The sequence below is a fragment of the Scophthalmus maximus genome, chromosome 6 (genome assembly GCF_022379125.1).
Source record: "Scophthalmus maximus strain ysfricsl-2021 chromosome 6, ASM2237912v1, whole genome shotgun sequence".
NCBI classification, from domain to species: domain Eukaryota; kingdom Metazoa; phylum Chordata; class Actinopteri; order Pleuronectiformes; family Scophthalmidae; genus Scophthalmus; species Scophthalmus maximus.
In genome coordinates, this window is record NC_061520.1 from 21,586,054 (window position 1) to 21,606,454 (window position 20,401).

At 44.1% G+C, this 20,401-nt stretch overlaps 1 protein-coding gene across 4 annotated transcripts in view; it reads right to left on the reverse strand.

Annotated features, from left to right (window-relative positions):
• The window catches only part of LOC118308891 (FERM domain-containing protein 4B), a 44,691-nt gene that overhangs the window by 11,479 nt on the left and 12,811 nt on the right, over positions 1 to 20,401 (reverse strand). The window contains exons 1-11 of one of the 4 annotated variants that reach the window (XM_035630322.2): positions 18,841 to 19,084; positions 15,281 to 15,346; positions 15,016 to 15,110; positions 14,809 to 14,901; positions 14,405 to 14,489; positions 12,965 to 13,021; positions 12,603 to 12,625; positions 6,076 to 6,159; positions 5,263 to 5,328; positions 4,675 to 4,732; positions 3,949 to 4,035 (exon numbers count right to left, since the gene is read on the reverse strand). In XM_035630322.2, coding sequence (XP_035486215.2) covers positions 3,949 to 4,035; positions 4,675 to 4,732; positions 5,263 to 5,328; positions 6,076 to 6,159; positions 12,603 to 12,625; positions 12,965 to 13,021; positions 14,405 to 14,489; positions 14,809 to 14,901; positions 15,016 to 15,110; positions 15,281 to 15,346; positions 18,841 to 19,002 — 876 coding nt within the window. In that variant the 5' untranslated portion in view covers positions 19,003 to 19,084. Of the gene's footprint in view, positions 1 to 3,948; positions 4,036 to 4,674; positions 4,733 to 5,262; positions 5,329 to 6,075; positions 6,160 to 12,602; positions 12,626 to 12,964; positions 13,022 to 14,404; positions 14,490 to 14,808; positions 14,902 to 15,015; positions 15,111 to 15,280; positions 15,347 to 18,840; positions 19,090 to 20,401 lie in introns of those variants that run through there. The other 3 variants (XM_035630324.2, XM_035630321.2, XM_035630323.2) reach the window with 3 other exon arrangements.

Below are 20,401 nucleotides of genomic sequence, written 5' to 3' on the forward strand. Positions count from 1 at the left end.
TTGTGTTGCTGAATCCACTATCCCCCCCAGGGCAAAAATGTTAGGAATCTGTCACTATGGTTTAATCATTAATAGCAAGGGCCCCCACCCAGGTAGAAAACACTATTTGTCAAAAAATAGCAAACAAGTATTATAGATAGATAGATAGATAGATAGATAGATAGATAGATATTTACTTTATCCCAAGCTGGGAAATTCCGGTGGAACAGCAGCAAGTTTCACACAGTGAAAAATATATACAATATCTAAATATATACACAAATAAATGTAAAATACACAAATTGCAAAAAATATAGAGAATAACAATAATACATTTAAAGAATTACCCAAAATACAGAGGGTTTCTGTGAAACATCTCACCTTACATGTTTTCTTTAAATGCTGATATTACACTTTAATGCCATAACGCTACAGTTCTATACCTTATTGCTATTGCCCATAACACTCTACATGCTGTTGTAGCCAATACCGCACTCCTTATCAATTACACCGTCCGCCTGCCAGTGAAACAAAGAGCATGGTATTTAATGGATAATGGGAACCAGAGAACAGGACGCATCCAAGACCTCATGCCATTGAGGAGGGATACCCACACCAATTCACACCCCCTAGTCTCTGTCACTTAGCATCATTTGAACAGCAACAAAAATATTAACAAGGGCCTTGGCAATAGACACACTTTCCCTGGACCGTGCCTCCTGTTAGAGAAACTCCACACCTGTGTTTCGGCACACAGATGAAACTCAGAAGGTGGCGACACTGCCAAAATATGTCAAGGATGTGACACACCTCAAACTCCACAATGTCAGCCTGGAAAAACCATTCTGCACACAAGCAAGTTGACATACTCTCCATTTATTACCAGAACAGCACAACCCAGAGGTGGAGGGGGGAAAAGGAGTAAAAACCACCAGCTTAATTGTGCAATGATAATTTGAGTGATACAGAATGTCTGTATCTTCAGTGTGTACATCTCGCCCTTGTTTTTGCCAAATGTCTCATTACTCGCATGCGGACATTTGCCAAAAATGCCTGTGGTTTCAGATGAAATCAGGGTGTTTGGATCCAGCCCACACTGACAACTCAAGGTTCCCCCTGGAGCCAGAGCAAGCGTCCGCAGGAGCACACATGGATGGAAATGTGTCAAAGGCTCTGACTCAAAACACCCGTACAGAAAAAGATCGGCCCCACCCTTTACGTAACTTATCACATACTGGCACTGGCCGATTGGCAAGACTGTACGTTTCCACGACATGACACATAGCATCAAGTTGTGAGGACTCGATAACAGGAAAAGACGGGGGAAGGAACTGTATCACCTCTTCATTCCTGATAGGGGGAGTTTAATTAAAAGATAAGTGAGCGTGGTGAGGATATTTCCGTTTTCATTTTACCTTTGTGTTTTTGTTCAGAAACTTTATGATCCTTTCAGTTCTTATATCATTATTACCCCAAAAGCTGACGCTGTCACCCATAATCAACTGAAGATTTATTTTGGTTCTGCAGGCTCATCATTTATGCGGACCAGCATGTGGTCTTTAGGAGTGTCCCGTTACCCCTGGGAAGGAGCCCAAGTGACAAAGAGAGAGGCAGAGAGAAAGAAAAGTCTCATGGTTTAATTTAAAGAATTTAACTAATTTTGGCATCTGCTTCAGTCCCATCGTTTGACCTGGAAACACAGTTACATTTTCCTTATATCAAGTAGTCTGTATGAAACTAATCCTCTTCCCTAGACAAAACACTTCTTTTAGCATCTTCCTTTTTTCTCTCAGTCCATTCTGGATCTTTTGAAAAAACAATATGTCCCTTTTATCAGACACAATGCATGTTCATACACTGTGTCTGTAAGTGATTATAATGATGAAGGCGTATTCACATTACTGAACATGGGGCTTTTCCTAAACACAGAAGGAAGACTGAGCTTTGCAGTATTAAGGATATTTAATAAGGAGTGATCAGACTGCCATGCATGCAGAGAAAATAATGTTAGGTTATGCTATTGTAGCTCCTTGAAATGATAACAAATATGTATCTAAAATGCACAACTGCTGGCCTGGTCAAGTATTTTGCATCATTTCATCAATTGTATTCAATCCAAGAAAAAAAAACACAGAACAAGAAGGGGGGGGGGGGTACAATCTCTCTCTCGCACACGTGCACGCACACGCACACACGCGCACGCGCGCGCACACACACACACACACACACACACACTTGGAAACGTACTTTAACTCTCCTAATCTGAAATCCTAAACCCGACCATACTTATTCTATGAATTGTGTTATGAGGATTTGTTTTTTGTCCCCATGAGGAATACAATTCTCAATAACATGACTGTGTAAGAAGATTTAGTTCTCCAACAGCAGTAATACCTGGACCACACACACAGCAGTGAATGTAGCAAGCTGAGAGAAGCTGAGCCCAGGGCAAGAAGGGATGGGCTGGGTTGAATACAGGGACTGTGGACTAAAACAGGAAACACTATCAATATTCTCCAGATATAGAGGAGTCCCTCCAAGGCAAAGGGAACGCAGCCATACACTTTCAATTATCAGCAAGTGACTAAATAAAGGTAATTTAGAAAGCCAACATTTTTCCCCACAACAGGAAACTCTTTGTGAGGTTCCCATGTGACAGTCCCCTCCTTGTGTGGAGGAGTTGGAGAAGGCAGAGTCCTAGTTTTATTGAACCCCAACACCTTCACTGCCGTCTCCTAAACTCCAAACCCACCCACCCAGCTCGCAGGGCGCCAACCCAAGTCCCAGAGGCCCACAGCTTCCCACAGAGCACCATAATTACACCTTCCTCTAAGACGGCCGGGCAGAGACAAACTGTGGCTGTTCCCATTAATGCCCCAGTATTCAGTGTAACAGCACACCCTGCTATGTCAATAGGCTCCTGCCTCACAACACCAGCAATGACAAGTCAAATGAACGAGGTTGGGGAGAAATCCTCGGTTGGGGTACGATAAAAGAACACCTCTCCAACAGAGGGGTCCGTAATCACAGACACAAGTGCACAGGAGCAGTACACCTTTGTGTACATGGCAGGAAGTTACAATGTCAGACTTGCATATTAAACATGGGCCAAGATTCAAATAATTACGTAGATGTGTCAGTGAGCACCTGACTGCTCTTAACACTAGGTTCAAACTATTTGTTCTACTTAATTTTACAAAAAAAGTTGTATTATCCCTTTCAAACTTTGTTGCGCTGCTTTATAATTCCTACAGCATTTCATTTCACTGTTGCCAATATTGCTTTTTACTGTATTTGGTGTTAAACATTCAGCCTTGACTGAAACATTTTTCCCATGTGTTCCTCTTTCTCCTGACCAGCATGGGAAACAAGGCCTCAATTCCGCCTCTGTACAGTTTGGATTGATCATTAACCTGCTCACATGAAGCATGGGGCTGAAAGCTGAGAATTCAACGGGTAACTTGTGTATTTCAATAATGTTTAACACCATCATCAGGGGGGAAAGTGGCGGTAAAGATGTAATCACTGAGCCTGTCATTTGCCCTTTTTCGAAGTATAATTAGGGTTACAGTCACAAGCGTTTCATTTAACGCCATCAAATGTAACATAGGTCAGTTTTAGCTAAATGTCATCAACGTTGTAATCCAAAACCAATCCAAAAGTGATTTTTTTTGGGTGACATGTTTGAACCTGTGATTAATGAGGAAAAACATCCCCAAAAAAGTTGTAAATTCAGCTTTAGTAAAGTTGAGACAAATTTGAAATGACTTTCTTTTTAAGAAAACCAAGTCAGGTTTATTTAAAAAGCCCACACCTCATGTTAGTACCATAGGGCTTACATGTACAGCATATGAAACCCTGTGTATTTTGATCTTTGAAACCCAAAAAAAACTAAAAAAAAAGTTTATATAGGCAAGGCAGATCAGGAAAATAAAGGACCAGTAAAAATTAAAATAAAAGTAAATCTACCTTTCGTGGTTTGAGCTTGTCCTGCAAATCGAATTGGCCAATGCCTTTGTAGCCGACTCCCAGCCACCACGGTATCCCTTGCTTGTCCTGCATGAAAACACACACACTTCTCATTAGAGGAAGCTTTATTGTGGGAGTTTGAAAAAAAAACCTCCCTCCTCCAAAAAAACAAAAACAACAAAACAGAGGCGTGTTACCGAAGCGATTACCCCAATAGGCTCACAGCAAAGAAGAGATCAGATACATTAAAGGCCTTAAAATCTCTACAAGCCTGACTGAGTCATTTTAACATCACTGTTTGATCTCCTCAGACACCTTGAATTTATAGGGCTTGGTGGGGAAAGTTAGCAGATGCAAGTACTGTAAAAGCAAGCAGGAGGAATCACTTAAATCATGCTACACTATACATTTGCAGCAATAATTTATGAGGATTCCTGACATTTTTATTATTATTATTAAGAGGTTTAATTTTGGACTGAGTCATTCTCTATCATCCCGAACAGCCCCAGTACAGGTCTGTGAGTTCCTACAGAAACATACATGTGGGGCTGCTTTAGCCACATCTCGCATTTTAAACAGGAAATAGTCTCAAATATAATAAAAGTTAAGCCAATTAAGGTGAGATTCGTGCATTATATTAGATGAAGACTAAGAAATGAAGGCAACACATAGACAAAAGCTTCTTCTAAGGTTAAGCCACAGTAAGACTCAGGGCACCACTGTTACCTTCACTGGGTAATAATGGACTCCATACGTCGGCAAGGACTCCACCAGGGCGAGATACCTTTCGGAGGAAGAGGAACAGGTTAACAGGAATTCAGCCACTTACACTTCATCACTGTCAAGTGGTGGCTATTGTAAGACAGACAGAGAGGGATTTAAGCTGCAGCGAATGAGAAGCCACAGTCGTTTGCAGTGGCAAGCTGATCGATTTGTTTCAGGGCCGTGACAGAGGGAGGGAGAGAGTCCATTGATCAGTTCCAAGGGCACAAATCATCCCAGTGAAAATGACCCTGGGCTGCACGGAGTTACAGTCCCGGGAAAAAACACACAGTGGAGGACTCTGATCCGCCCAGTGCTGGCCGGTTGCCTACACTAAGAGTACCTCCTCTAATTAATGACACATTCTGGCATGGTGACAGCAGCCACCTCTAATAACAACAGCCACCACAGATCAGGCACAGGAGGTTAGAGAAGAAGAACGGATGTGGAGAACTGTGCAATAGAGGAAGTAATGCATTATGGATGGTTCATTTTGAAAACTCATTCTGAAAACCATAAAGATAGCGTATTTATTCATTTTTCACTACTTACTGCACAACGGCTTGTCCTCTGGTCAGTCCCTTCAATTTCTTGTAATGTTCAATCACTTTGTCCTCGCTGCAAATGGATAGATAAAACATTTAATGAATAAACCATCAAGTGTTACACATTCCAGTCAGAGAGTGATTGTTGTGAGAGGGCCCTTTCTCTGGTACACATTGTGTCTGCTCATGCAGAAAATGCAGTCTGGCCTACTGGCCCGCCGACGGCTCTCATCCTCCTCTCCTGCAGATGCATCCCATTAACTTAGCACTGTAATCATCGCTTTTAATTGCACAGCAAGACTGCAAACTCACTGTGCCTCAAAAAGCAGAAAGAAACAAGAGAGAGAGAGAGAGACAGGCATGCCATGCACATGTGCTCACCCATGTACCGTAAGACTGTAATTTTAATTTGGATATTAAACTCGTTGCAGCCGCTTTGGGAGCTGTAGCAGCCTCAGATGATTATCAAAACAGAAGAGGAGGGGGCGGGCAATGGAGCAATAACAGCAGTGTGGAGTGAAGAGACAGACAGACAGCCATCCTTCAGCCAGTCAGTGTCAGTCTGTACCTCCCTGTGCTCTCTCAGGGCTAATGGGCAAACATATTCAACACAACCCAGGCATTACTTAACTAAGCACCAGACAGGTCTGCATGTACCACACTGCCCAAAATGGCTCTTCTAGGTTACAAACTGCTCGGTACAACCAGGTGTTACTGACTATTGAGGAAATCCGACAAGCTGATTGTAAGCACATTTATAGAGGAAGGTGTGAGGTAGAGTTTCTTCTCCCCATCGCCCGAGAACGTCAAGAACTCTTACCAGTAATTGAGAGATGGGTGCTCCCTTAAAACTCTGGTTGGCAGCACTGGGAGCTCCTTCAGGTCAGATCTGGCAGTCTCAGCACTAATAAAAAAAAATATATACAAAAAAGATTACAAACACCAAATGCATTCATTCACAATAACCGAGTCCTTTTTAAGAGCCATTTCGACTGAGTTGATTTCACACCTTACCCAGAGGAGCCTCACTGTACTGTTTGAATGCAAGTGTTTCCCATTCATTACCTAGACTATGGCGGCCTGCCATAGTCCAATTTGTCCCACTAAAGTTTCGTAACGATCCGATAAAAGTTTTACACTTCTCATAATAAAATTTGCTTTTGCTACATCATAGAGCTGTGTGCATCTCCCTCATTGACCTATCTGTCATAGTTGGACCTGCCACGTCGGTGGGATTTCCAAGAATCCATAAAGTTTTTTCCCTCCTCAACAGACGGGCATCAGTCAGCATAAAATCATTAATTTCAACTTCCCACGGTGGGCATATAGTTCTCAGCAGGCAGGCAGACCTCGGTCTACAGGGTGCTTCACACCACAGCCATTGTCAGCTGTCTGAACTCATCTGAATGTCGACGAGCGTTAATAGTCGAAGTGGTGGTGTGTCCGCACTGTCGAAATTGATGGCCGTCTATACTTGTCAATAAGCTGCTTTTCTGCCGAATGAACATGTTGAATCGATGTCGGAGTCGATGAAGAAAGGGATCACTCTGGTTGGCTGTTCAGATTTAGTGAATCAGAGCTTGAGAAGAGAATTGGAAGTACGAAAGCAAACGAGGAAAATCAAGAGAGTACACACCCACAAGACTAAAGAGGTTGGCTCGCAGCCAGATTATCTTCATCTATCTGTCAATCTGGGTCGACGTGTCTGTTTAAAATGAATACTTTGAGGATCAACTGATATCCGGTTCCCTTTCTGAATGACATATACAAACTACCGCCACCTGCTGGTATGGAGGAGTTATTTCATCTCACGCAGGCACAGAATGTACGAGCTAGTTGGCCGTGGCGGTGTGTTGCGGGTTGTTTGGCTGAAGCGGCGACAAGAGCAGACACAGAAAGCGGTCTTTGGCGATGTGGGTTGTTAGACGTTTTAGTGTGTCCCTACCTGAACAACCGCCCTCTCTGTAGTTGTCATTTGGATGCACATGAGAGCATACTAATTACAAATTAATGAAAAAATATAATTCTGTCTGAAGAAGTCATTCTGGTCATTTAACACTTTTACCCTGCCATCTCCCTAGTAAAAAGTCAGAGTAATGTCTGATTAAGTTGCTCGCATGAGCTACCTATGTGCCGACTCGCCCATTAAGGTGGAAGCCAATCTCATGTGACATTGGACGAGAAGCGGGGTAAACCTTGGACAGGTCGCCAGTCCATCACAAGGCCAACATACAGAAACAATCAACCATCCACACTCACATTCACGCCTATGTGCAATTCAGTTTCCAATAAAAGGGGCAGTACGCAATTTCAGAGAAAGCTTGTCTCTCTCTTTGTTGTTGTGATTTTACTGCACTGAACCCACAGCATCGGGTATGGGAGACGGACGCGCTGACCACTAGGCCAAAATCCCTGAGTCATAACGTTATACGCTAGCACTTCTCCCAAGGTGTCGATGAGTGATGTTTACAAACTGCACACACAGCGTTGTGTGTTGCGGTCCGCAATTTTTTCCGCTGCATAACGGACAGCTAGCGGACCGTGAGGAAATATTCGCTGATTTTTACAAAACGTGTATTGCTTTAGAATCGCTTACTGCCCCTTTAACCTAAGCTGCATGCCTTTTTTGACTGTGGGGGGAAACTGGAGCACCAGGAGAATACCTACACGGGCACAGGGGAGGACTAGCAAACTCCACAAAGAAAGGCCCGTTATTGGTTTTAATGTTTTGGGCAATCAGTGTTTATTTTAATGAATCATTTTAGTCATTAGATCATAGACACAGGTCAGAGAAACACATGTTTTCAACTGTTTGTTTTGGAGAAGACCTCGAAGACCTCTGCAGTAAAAACCTCCTGAACAATTACCAGTGAAGGAATCCTAACTAGGAGAGCAACAACTCCCATGTTCTCATGCTACTTCATGATGTTACCAAACTCTGTCTTTTGGTATTGTTTTGATTGACAGACACCTAGCAGCAGAAAATTACATACTGTGCGTTTAAAATGAATTTTCCATTCCAGCATGTGGACCATAAGGGAAAGTAAAGGTAAATATTTACACAAGAATCTCAACACAAAGTCTGCAAATATGTAGAGAACAGCTCTCCACGCTTTTGTGCTTTCACAGTATGGGTTGAATTTGTATCTTGAATCATGGCAGCAATAACTCATGTTTGCAAACCTTTGTAAAAGGTGCAGTGTCAGGATATTGTTTTCATCTTTCCTATGTATAAAGAGTAATACTGCTTGCCAAGACTAAACTTGAGCTCCACTTATGTCTTGCCAAACTTCATTTCTAAAAGCAGGTGCGGGGCCTTTAAGTTACAGCGAGTCTTTTGAGGAGCTTGGCAGAAAAAAAATATATTTCAAAAATATCAAAGCCATTCCATGCAGTTTCTCAACAGTACTGCACATATCGGTTATCCCCTTTACTGTAGGTAAAATATAGTGTACTGATCTCCTTTACAGCTCAGCAGGTGATCACACCACGACAGATGCAGCAGGTACAGTTCTATTACACACAGGCATTGGATGTCAAAATAAACACGGCAACTCCCTGTGTTATCTGTACAGACAAACCGTGGTGTTTGTCACTGTCAAGGTCTACGATAGTGAACTATGAGTCACTCCAGCATCAGTTAGGCGGGAGCACTGGGTCTACAGTGTCTGCCGGACAAAAAAGGGCCCTGGCTTGACGGGCCAGTCCACTAGAGATCTGAACAAAAGCCATTCACAAGCACTTGGCAGCCACTGCCTGTATTGAAAGGTACTGTACGAGCCCCACGGCTGTTAAAAATCAGGCAGTGGCCTTTCAGCTCTCAGAGGTCTAGGTTAGACCATGAACTATTAGAACATCCTCAACTAGTGCACCAGCTAGGTCTTTGACAAAACCCCCAACATAAGAAAATGAAGCACTGGCTGATAGTAGGTCAAAAAGCCATCTGACCTTATGTTGCCTTTCATGAACACCAATTTAACTCTAATGGGATTTAACTGCCGATAACATCGTAGGACAAAACCATAATGATCCAGTTATGCGAAACCGCTTACTAAACAAAAACAAAGGTGAGCAGCTACAAGGTCAGAGGCACTTGAAACACTCTCCCCCGTAGCTACCTCTCCTAGGCTGACTGTTTTTTGCTGCCACGGCACCTCGCTGTGTGTTTGATGGCATACATTTTTATGGGTAGCTGGGGCCTGGTGCTGTCGGTGTGATCTACTCTGCTGCCGTGTCGCCCCGTCAGCAATCTGGAATTCATTACTACGTCTGTTATCTCCCGGCAGCCTGCAGCGTGGGGCAAATCCTACACCCCAGTACAGCCCAGCCCGATGCAGCCTACTCGGTGTGGGAGAGATAATACTCATGTGTCAGCTATTCCACAGGGCCGAGACGTGGTGACTATGTGAGGGAGCAAAATGAGAGGGCCTGTTGCTGTGAATGAACCACTAACTAGAGGCTACACCTGCAAATAGAACTTAGGTCTAAGACTGCCTGGGTGTAAGATTGGTTCGTGTGGATACAATTAGAAACACACATGACATTGTGTTAATCAAACTTCATTTAAAAAAATACTGGCTGTTAATGTATAGCAGCCCAGAAAGATGTCTGAAGCATTTCGGTGAAGCTGTTGACCACTGCACCAGGAAATCAAAAGCCCCTCTTAGTTACTCTTAAAACAGATTTCCTGTTTTCCCACAATCCATTTTATCACAACACTCAGTTGTGAATTATATCTGCAGTTGGTGAGAGCAACAAAACATTTTAGTGAATCAGTAAAGTAAGACCAAGATGCAAAGCCATAATGACAAGGCAAATGGACTACACGGCAAGTACAATGTGAAACCTGATGGTGCATTAATTCAATGCACAGCAGGGGTCTGGCCTACACCACCACCACAATAACGGGACTCTAGCGAGCCCTCCTGACGCCAAGTTGTCTGCCATTGGACAGTGGGCCTGGCTCATCCTTCTTAAGGAGGAGGAGGTCTCCCTAACTCCTCAACAGATAATCTCTCTGCTCCAGGGCCCTTTGCTGACACAGTGTAGAGGAGAGACATTTATATCATATGCTTTATGAGGGGATTTACTGGGCCTGTTCTCTCAAAGAAGTCGAAATAAAAGACATCATTCACAGGAAGGAGACATACTGCCACAGGACAGTGGGGGATGCATCAGTACAAAAACAGTGTTAGATGCTGGTGCCAGTGCTGTGCTAAAGTTAAAAGAGAAGTTGGAAAACGCCGCCTTTATTTTTCAATTTTCAACACATTCCTCCCAAAAAGCAAACACATCCTCCTATAACTGTTGTTAACTGACACGAAACCAATGCTCCAAGTGTCTCACAACTAAATAGAAACCACAATAAGAGCAAGAGGGGGGTAAAACCGTATCTGTGCAAACAAGAAAAAGATTTGGACACACTCCCATTCTTCCTGATTTTTCCTAGATTTGTTGGCAGGTTGTCCTTTATTGTGCTTTCAGAGTCAAAACAAAGTACAGCCCATCCACACCCACATTAACTGACAATTCAAACTGCACAGCACCTCAGGGTGAAGTAATTTTGAATCAAAGCACTAAAGTCATAAATCTGTACTAAAGCCGTAATAATTAATAAAAATTAAAACCTATCAGGTCAGTCGTGCAGGACAGTTAATGAGCACACGCAGATGCAGCCAACTTTTGCCTTTCGGTTTTGTTTTTGTTTTTTTGCAAGAGTGTGGCTGACGAGGGGTCATGCTGTATTTTCAGCATTGCATGTATCACCGTTCAAACCGCGCGCACACACAACACACAACACACACACAATTCCTTACAGAGCACAAATCTTTGTGTTCACATAATGGCCAGAGAGAGGCCTTCAGAGGCAAAGCACAGGGACAACACACAGGTTGTTCTGCTTCAACCTGCTCGGCCGCTCAGTCAGACACAGTAGTGTTTACCAGCGGGAGCCAATGCCCTTCACTCCTGTGGCAGGCAAACCAACATACCTTATCAGCAGGTCAAGCCTCTGAGAGCAAGGCCCACTATGAAAACATCATCTCCTCCATTGAACACATTATGGAGGTTTCGTACTGAATCTCCCACCGGTGTCCTTGCCCTTAAATGTGTGGAGCGTAGTGTCACACGAGGAGATGATGCAATCGGAATCACAACATTTGGAAAAGAACTGCGTCCGTAAAGTTCTGCTTGAACCGCAGACACGTTGCATCTGCGGGTCTGCCTTCGAGGGGCGACTTGTGCGACAAAAAGCAACGAGTGTTCTGCTTTGAAAAAGGCAAAAACCTTTGGACCGAGCGGGTGGCGGCGAGCCAGCAGGGGTTAGGTTCAATATCACAAGGGCGACATAAAAAAGTAAATCATTAACCGAGGGAAGTCCAGCGTAAAAGCTAATTGAGTTGAGCTTTAACTGGCTGTACACAGCTATTATTTACACACTGACAAATGAAAACCCGGCTTCCTCCTCAGGGTGCAGCTACGAACACGTTGTAGATTGTGTGGAGTGTGCTTTCAACTGTAGCCTCTGGATCAATACAGTGTGTATGAGTGTCGCTGTATATGAAAACAGCAAAAATATCAAGATATATAATAATAACAATAATTGTATTCATATTGCACCTTTCAGAAGTAGCTTCACAAAGTGCATTCACAAAACCAATACAAATCACAGACAATTAAAATCAGCATTGCAACAAAAGCACGGTTTTCAGGTCACACATCTGTATTACAAAAAAAAAGATCTAAAAAGACAATCTCACATAAGAGCAAGTCTATAGAAATGGATTTTTTATTTTAAAAAGTGACTTAAAAGAAGGCACAGACTCTGCCAGCCTCATCTCCTCAGGCGGGCCGTTCCAAAGGTCGAGGGGCCCTGATGGAGAGAGCTCGGTCACCCTTAGATTGTTCGCCTGGCCTCTAGAACAACTAGTGAAGAGCCACCTGAGGATCTGAGGATCTGAGGATCTGAGGACCTGAGGATCTGAGGATCTGAGGACCTGAGGACCTGAGGATCTGAGGACCTGAGGATCTGAGGACCTGAGGATCTGAGGATCTGAGGACCTGAGGATCTGAGGATCTGAGGACCTGAGGACCTGAGGACCTGAGGACCTGAGGATCTGAGAGCTGGCCTAGGTCACCACAAGATATGACGGTACATATAACTTGAACACTGGACAAAAAAACTAAACACTGTGCCGGTAGATTCTTGCCATCTCAAGTGTTTCATATGTCACCTTAATGTTACAACAACAGACACCTCTGAAGTGGACCCTTTCTGTTTGTTTGTTTGTTTGTTTGTTTTTCATTAAAGGCCTTTTTTTTTACATTATAATATTGAAAGCGTCTTACCTGGTGTAACCACCTTTGGCCTCCTGAAGAAAAAAGAAAAGAAGGGCGAAATAATGCAGTTGGTCAAAGTAGTGGAGGAAAACGCGTCACTACGTTACAACCGGCATGCTAAATGTTAGCGAGCTGCAACCGATGCGGGAACGGCAACGTTACAGCAGAACCCCCCCCCCCCCCCCCCCCAAAGAGCTCATTGTTAGGTGGAGATATGAATACGAAAGGGTCACATTTAATTAACAATAGCGCAGAGCAACTGTTTTCAAATGTTGCGTTGCCCCGGACCGTCCTCTTCATTCACAGTTGGGGGGGGGGGGGGGGGGGGATTTACAGTGTGGCAAAAGCACGCGAACAAACTCTTTTCTTACCTGCAATGCGAATGCGGCTAACTTGAAAACATTTTCACTCTCGACTTCGATGGTCTCCTGTCGTAGAAGAAAACAGTCGCATTAGCATGTTTGTTGGGGGGGAAAAGAAAGAAGAAGCTTCCACGCACAAAGTGCTGCGAGTCGGGAAACACTTGACTTGAGAGCAAATCTTCCCCGTCCCGTACCTCGGTCCCACCGTTACCGACCGAACCACTGCCGCGGAGACGGCGCTGCCGTTAAAACGGACCGTTGGGTGTTTTTTTGTTTTTTTTTAAAGACGGTTTTCCAGCACCCGAGCTATCGTCGCGTTTTCTATAAACGGAGAAAACACACACACACACACACACACACACACGCGCGGGTGCATGGGAAGTGTAAGCTGAGGGGTCCTGCCTGAGGTTACGGCCCCTGTCGGAAAAGTGGTACGGTCCGAAAGCAGGTTCAACAGTCTCCGTCTCCCATGGAGACCAGTCTGCTCTCCCCGCGAAAAAAAAAGAAGAAGAAGAAAAAAAAAGGCACTGCAACGTCTGATCACGTGCCGCATTCACGTGCTCCTCGTAAAGTTCCACGTCCTCGTTTAAGCAACTACCTGCCCACCACAGCAACACACTTTTACGTTAATATTTTCCTAATACCACCCTTATTAAATACATTTCTGCCGATATTTGATTCATATCATGTATATTATTTTTTTCTGTCTATGGACAGCAGGTAATCAATATTTTACTTTGATTATTTAAAGTTGAAATCAATAACTATTCCTAATATATTCCTAAACACAAAGTCCGTGTCTGTAATATTTGATTAAGCTATTACTGTTGTAATTGGTCTTTGTTCAGAGTGAATAAGTGCATGACACTGAGCCATTTTGGATTATATTGGAAAATTCCCAACAGCACCTGAAAGCAGCATTATGATATAAGTTTTAAACATGTAAATAACCTATTGTGGGTAAAGCATTGACACAGAAATGCATATTGCCACAACAAATAGCATACCATGAATAAAATGCCATTAATGCTATGTATGGAGAATAATTCAGTGTAAAGATGGAATAGGACATTGTATGAGGCTTAAGGTCATTACACTTATGCTATGTGCTACAACAATGTACTTTAAATGTACTTGTTTAGTAAATCTTATAAATATAAAACTTCAAAGTTATAGACAAGGTTTATCTTGTAAGAACAACAATTAATTTGCAACATCATGATCATCATGTGACCATTTGACCATCAACCCCAAGTTGAATGAAATCTGTTTAGCGGATGGTAGCTGATCAATAGTTGAATCAGGCATCTGCTCATATGGCAATCAATGATTGTGTGCAATGATTGTGTGCAATCACATGGAACTCGAGGGCATGCCAAATTTGTCAATGATAAACAAAAAAGAAAAATGAGACATGCTTTCAGAAAATAAATGCTTGAAAACACTTACATTAAACACTAGAGATTTCGCATTCAGGAAGAAGAGCTCCACTGTCGTGTTCTCTTTCAAGAAGGTGATCTTCTCAATGTAAAACCTGTGAAGAGTTCATCAGCAAGGCTCACTTGAAAATGTAGCGTCAATGCATTATGCCAGTGTTTCAACTTAACCAGCAAACTCGATTGTGTACAATCTACTGTAGTGTGTCAGTCACTCAGTAGGACTTAAACTGTGGTCCATCGCTGCAACCTGCTGGCCAGACCAAGCCATGCAGCTCTCAATACAACTGGCTTCTACCATCCTAACCTCTGACTGCATATGTAAAACAATAAGATTTTATAGATTTTAATAGTATAGACTGATCTGCCTGAGAAAACACAGCACATTTGGAAAGCTTTTGCGGCGAGGGAACTCACCTCACAAGGAACTTGAGCTCCAATGGCCCAGAAGACTTGGTGAAGTCATGATCAAGGACTTTACGATCCAGCTGGAGCCACTTATTCTGGCCACTGAGCAGCAATAAACACATAAATCACAAGTTGTAATGTAATTGTAATGTAATAGTGCATGCTCAGACTTTTTTTGGCTTTAAAATGCCTCTTGTATGAAGAAAATCCACTCACGTGTCATCTATGAAGCACAATCCAAAATATTCTTTCTCCTTCAGGTTAAAATGTGAGGCCACCAGATCTAACAGCTCCCGGGACAACAGCTTGGGCTGGAGAGTTGAGGGTGAAACGCAGGAGTTGAGTTTAGATCACTTGCACACTAACAAACATTTGAATGTACTATTAAAGAAATTAAGGGGGGTACTCGAGTGTACACGAGACAGAACTCCAATACTGGTCCCGAAACATCCCGCTGAGAATGAAATGAATGAAACTATACCTGCACCAGCAGCTCCAGCTTCCTGCCATCGAGGAGGTGAACCTGGCAAAGACGGCCTTCGGTCATCTAGGGGAAGAAAAGAAGAAAAAAGACCACATGAGACATGTCAGCTGCTGCAAGAGTCAAGGCACACTGCCTCCTCCGCTACCTGCGCCTCTCCACTCACAGCCGCCCTTCCTCTGTTTTAGTACGGTGATTCATCTCAATGTCATGTTTGTCTTTGCGCTGAATGAATAGGTGAGGAGAGCCACCAGGCAAGTGTCCATATGGGACCCACGGCCCAAAAGATCAAAGGCGTTGTAAGATCATCATCCTTACTTTGCGTTATGAAAAAGTGCAGCAGAGTCATAAATCAGCTCTTTATAAGTGCACCGTGAATAATTACCAAAGAGTCTGAACTTCCCTTTGTCGTCAGCTCCGATATACACCGTTGTCTTTTTCACCCACACATCCTTCCTCTGCGTCAACACTGGTCTAATGAAAATCCCTGAAAAGTCGCATCCCACGTTTTCCTCTCCTGCACAGTAACCAAACTAAAGGACAATGAAGTGCTTCTGCTTGGTTTAATTGAATTTCCTTTCCTTTTGTTTAGAATGAATAGTTTTAAGAGTCAGCCTGTCGCAGTCAGCAGAACTGCCTTTCATACAGAACAAGGCAGGTGTCCTATTGTGTGGTGATGGACAATATTCATTTTCAAGTAAATATTTCAGTGTATCAAACGGTAGGCAACATTCGGGCCCCTATTCTGATATTTTGAAAACGTGTTTAATTGTACAGATTTTGATGACACACTGTTTAAATGATCTATCAATTACAACCTCTGTGTGGATTTTGAATTTCCAGACTTTGCTGCTCCACCAGTGGTGGAATCTGGAAGATACTGTGGCAGACACAAAATGCAGATCAAAATTGGCTGAAAGCAACAACAAAAAACCAGACAGCACCAATTCCCACAGTGCTTGCTGTCAGCTTCTAAACACAAAAAAGGATAGAGTTTCATCACAGTAACCTGACAAATGCTGTAATCACATGTTCATCTGTTACAAAGTGGCTTTTAAAGTGTCGAAATTATGCCTGTTAGTCGCGGGAGGAGTTCAGTACAAAATCTGAAAAAGATGCGGCATGGTGCCATAAAGAAAGCTGCTTCCTTATTCCATCACTCTGTGAACCTGCATTGATCAGATTACAGCGGTGACAGCATTGGCGTGATTACTACTGTCTGATCGCAAAAGGCACCAGGCGGAACCTCACTGCCAGCAGTGTGTGTTGGTGTTTACTTGACGCTGTTTGCAGCCCAGGAATGTGTCCTGCATGGGCGCCTTTCATTTCTGCCACTTCAATGAAAAACATGTGGTGTCCAACTGCTCGGCCTGTGCGCTGGAAAGTGAGAGTCATGATGTTGACGTCCAGCGCGACCGCGGGGCGGGAAGACGCTCTCTGGCACCGCGCTTAACTGCAGTCCGCCAGGACATATTGTTCTCGGCACCACAACAGAGCTGTCATTTCACTTTTATACAGCACAAGCTACTTTTACACATTGTTGTTGTTCAACGCCCTAAACCTCACTGAGATTTATGGCTCTGTGGGCAGCGGGCTTGCCACTCAACAAAGGGTTTTTCATTTACAGTGACACTGACTTGGTAATTTGCACACTTTAGTCCACATATGATGTGAGTTTTACAGCAGGGACTTTTTATAGCTTCATGTCTCTGGCCCAGAAGAGGCAAGACACTTCACTGTCAAGAATATGAATACCAAAGAACTCCCCTCAATAAAAAAACCACACCTCTAACCGAATTGCCTCAATGGGAAATATGAGTAAGTTCTATCTAAGTTTTATCAGGGATTAATTACTATAATAACCCTTTCATTAATTGCAGTGGTTTGTCCAGCTCGGTACAATCCCCCAAAGAGCCTGTCGATCAATGCGGCATTGTTGTCAACCACTGACGTCAAAACATGGACGAATAGACAATAGGCCTTTAGTTACCAGTCTGATTTCAAGCTCAAGGGCAGCCATTGCATTTTATATTCACCTTCAAAAAGCTGCGCATGTGACTCAGAATCCTTTATCTCTGTCATTTCTCCTCGTGTCAATCCATGACCAGTTTCAAAAGAGTTGAAAAAAAATATCACATGTTTATAAAAAAAACAATATGACAGTGTATACGCTCATATGAGGCAATCATTTTACGAGTATGCAAAAGTGACCGCAGTGCAAAGTAGCGCTGAAGCTTTGTAAGACAGTTTTATCCTGGCACTCAGTCCAGCTTAAGAGAAGACCTGTGCTTCAGGGTGATGTCAACCATGATAAAAAAGAGAGGTCACGACTGTGTCAGGCCCCTTCAGGCACTCACCTGCTCGGTCTGAGCTGGGCCCACCCTGTAGCTTGATCGGGTCTACAACCACCTCACCTGTTAACCCCAGGTACCACAAAGCTAGGCTGAATGTCGATAGGATACACGGTGGTGGGACATAACACAAAAACTTATACCTAAATGCTGTAAAAACTTTGAGGTCGCCCTTAACTTGAGTATTTCCTTTCTACAATGTAAAGAAGATAAATATCATATAGTAAAGAAGACCTTGTTACTTTTCAAATGAAGACAATTTTGCAATTCGAAAATTAAACTACAACATTAAAAAAGTCCTTACGTGTTAAATCTACGATAAAGATTGCAATTACGTCATAACATAACACATACAGGGGTAATTTAACGTATATAGTAATTCCAGTGTAGATTATACTTAAGGTAAATGTTGTTATACTTTTACTTGCTATAGTCTTGATGTACTTCTGCTTACCGTTCATGTTCTGAATACATTTTACACTGGTGTAAATGTGATGTGTGAGACTCTGAGGGGGGGGGGGGGGCAGCATTCTGGTATCTTGCTTCAAAATTAAACATCTTTTACAGAGAAAACATGAGCACCAGGTGCACTTTCAAAAGGCGTCACAGAGGGGATTTCGTGTTGCACGGCATGACTCAGGATGAAACGGGGAGTGGATTACCTTATTAACACGCTGAAATTGTGCTAATGAAAGTATTTCATGCCGCTTGACTTGAAAAATACGTGCGAATCGGAGAGCAGGTGAGAAGGATGCGTGGGACCATACACACAAGCGCTCCGGTGTTCCAGCAGCGACGGGTTTCGAAGGCTACCCTGAAAGTTCTCCTCTTCCGTCAGAAACACAAGTGAGACCAAACAGCAGGTCACGCCGCTGTCTAACCACTGCCATGTGTGGGGGGGAGAGAGACCCCTGTTAAAAAGCTCTCGCTTTTATGACTCACCGAGAGGCAGCCTGTGCCTCCTCACGCTCACGCAAACAAACACAGGCACACACTAATGAGCCGAGCGGGAGGAATTACCGACTCGCCTCACTCGGAGGGAAAGTGTTCAAGGCGAGACGGTAGGTGATACAAGCCGCGCAAATTCGACCCGAAGAATCCGTCTGGCGAGCGGCGATCGATCACACGTGCTGTCAGGAAAGCGATCGATAAAAAAAGCCCTTTTTAATTTGAGCGTTTATGCTCCCACTGCGAGAGGAACTGCCGTACCTGGTAGCACTTTCCAATCCTGAGCCAGGCTTCTAGGAAGCGTCTGCAGGGCATCAGCCCGCGGTCGCACCACCTCCTCAGGGTCTGATGTGCCAGGCTCCAGACGAGCTGGCTGCCCGATGCCACCAGGTCTTCCACTCCACGTATGATGCGCACAGCCATGGCCGGGTGCCCCTTTTCTACTCCTGCTGATGACACCTCGCAGATCCGGGACCGGGGAGAGGAGATGATCTGCAGACCACTTGTTGTTTTGCTTCAGAGCAAACAAGCTAAAAAGGAGCGTCCACACTCGAGTACACACACTCGCACACACGGTCCACTATGTCTCCCCAGCTGATGTAATGTCAGTGAGAGTCGGCGCTCTGGAGAGGCTGGAGCAGAGCAGCGTGCCTCGGGCTTGGTCCTGGGCCTCGGTCCAAAAACACTGCCTCATCGTGTGCAGGGGAGGGCAGGACAGAACCACGGGGCCCCTGCTGCAGGGCCTCCAAATCCCCTCCACATAAACACACTTGTACACAGACACAAACTCAACCGCTAAAGTCACAATTGCATTGCTCTGTGACTCACATGGCGAAAATGTTTTGGTTCATGCGATTTTTACTCCTCCCCTGTTTCATAAAGATCACCAATGGAAGTGTCACCCAAATGTGCACGGTTTCATTAACTTTGCAGCTTTTATCCAGGTTATTGTTTCATTTCAGCATGTATTTCAATTTCATCGTCTGGGAAAAGGGCGCGGGGGTGGCGTGACACTTCGCCTGGGATGTGGGAGCAATTTCCTGAGGAGACCAGACGTCCCCACCCATTATATACTGCAGGAACACTAAAAACAATTTGGCCCCGTTTGTATCAGCAGGGATTGTAGAACTGACGGGGCAAAACTAAAAGTGAAACTGCGTGGGGAAACCTATTAGAAAGGCTTTGATGTTCCAAAATGTGGACGTAAGTGCGCCCGTGTCTCGCGGCGGGACGTCTTCCTTTGCACCGCTGCGATTTAATAAGCAAATGTCGCACGCAGGCCGTCGTACACCTGACTCAGATAAACAAGGCAACCCCCCCCCCAAAAAAAGCGGAACAGCTTTGCGATGCGCCTCAGCTGGAAACAATATCTGCCTGTTTGTTTGTGTGACCCCAGTTTCCAAGAACGCTTAAGTGTCCACAGTCGACATGGCGCTGTTTCATTGAATGTGCTCAGCACACTTGCCTCGGAGCATGAACACCGTGACCCCTACATCTGCAGTAATGGCACGGAGGACACAGAGTGAAAATTTCCTTTTAATGAAAACAAAAAGCAGGTGGAGTAAACGGGCGTTGCTGTTTTTCTGCCTCATCTGCGGTTATTTACGAGGCCAGTCATTTCAGTCAGCCAGAGTCAGATCCCTGTTGAAGAACTGTCCCACTGCTCAGTGACCCTTTGCAACGCAAACACATGATGCACAAAACCGGCCGGCTTGTCAGTCAGGCGTAAAATTGCTGGCAGCGTGCGCAGCTGCACGCGTGTTGAGGGTAAATCATACATGTCGGAAATAAACACGTCAATTTCCCGCACCTATACAGGCAG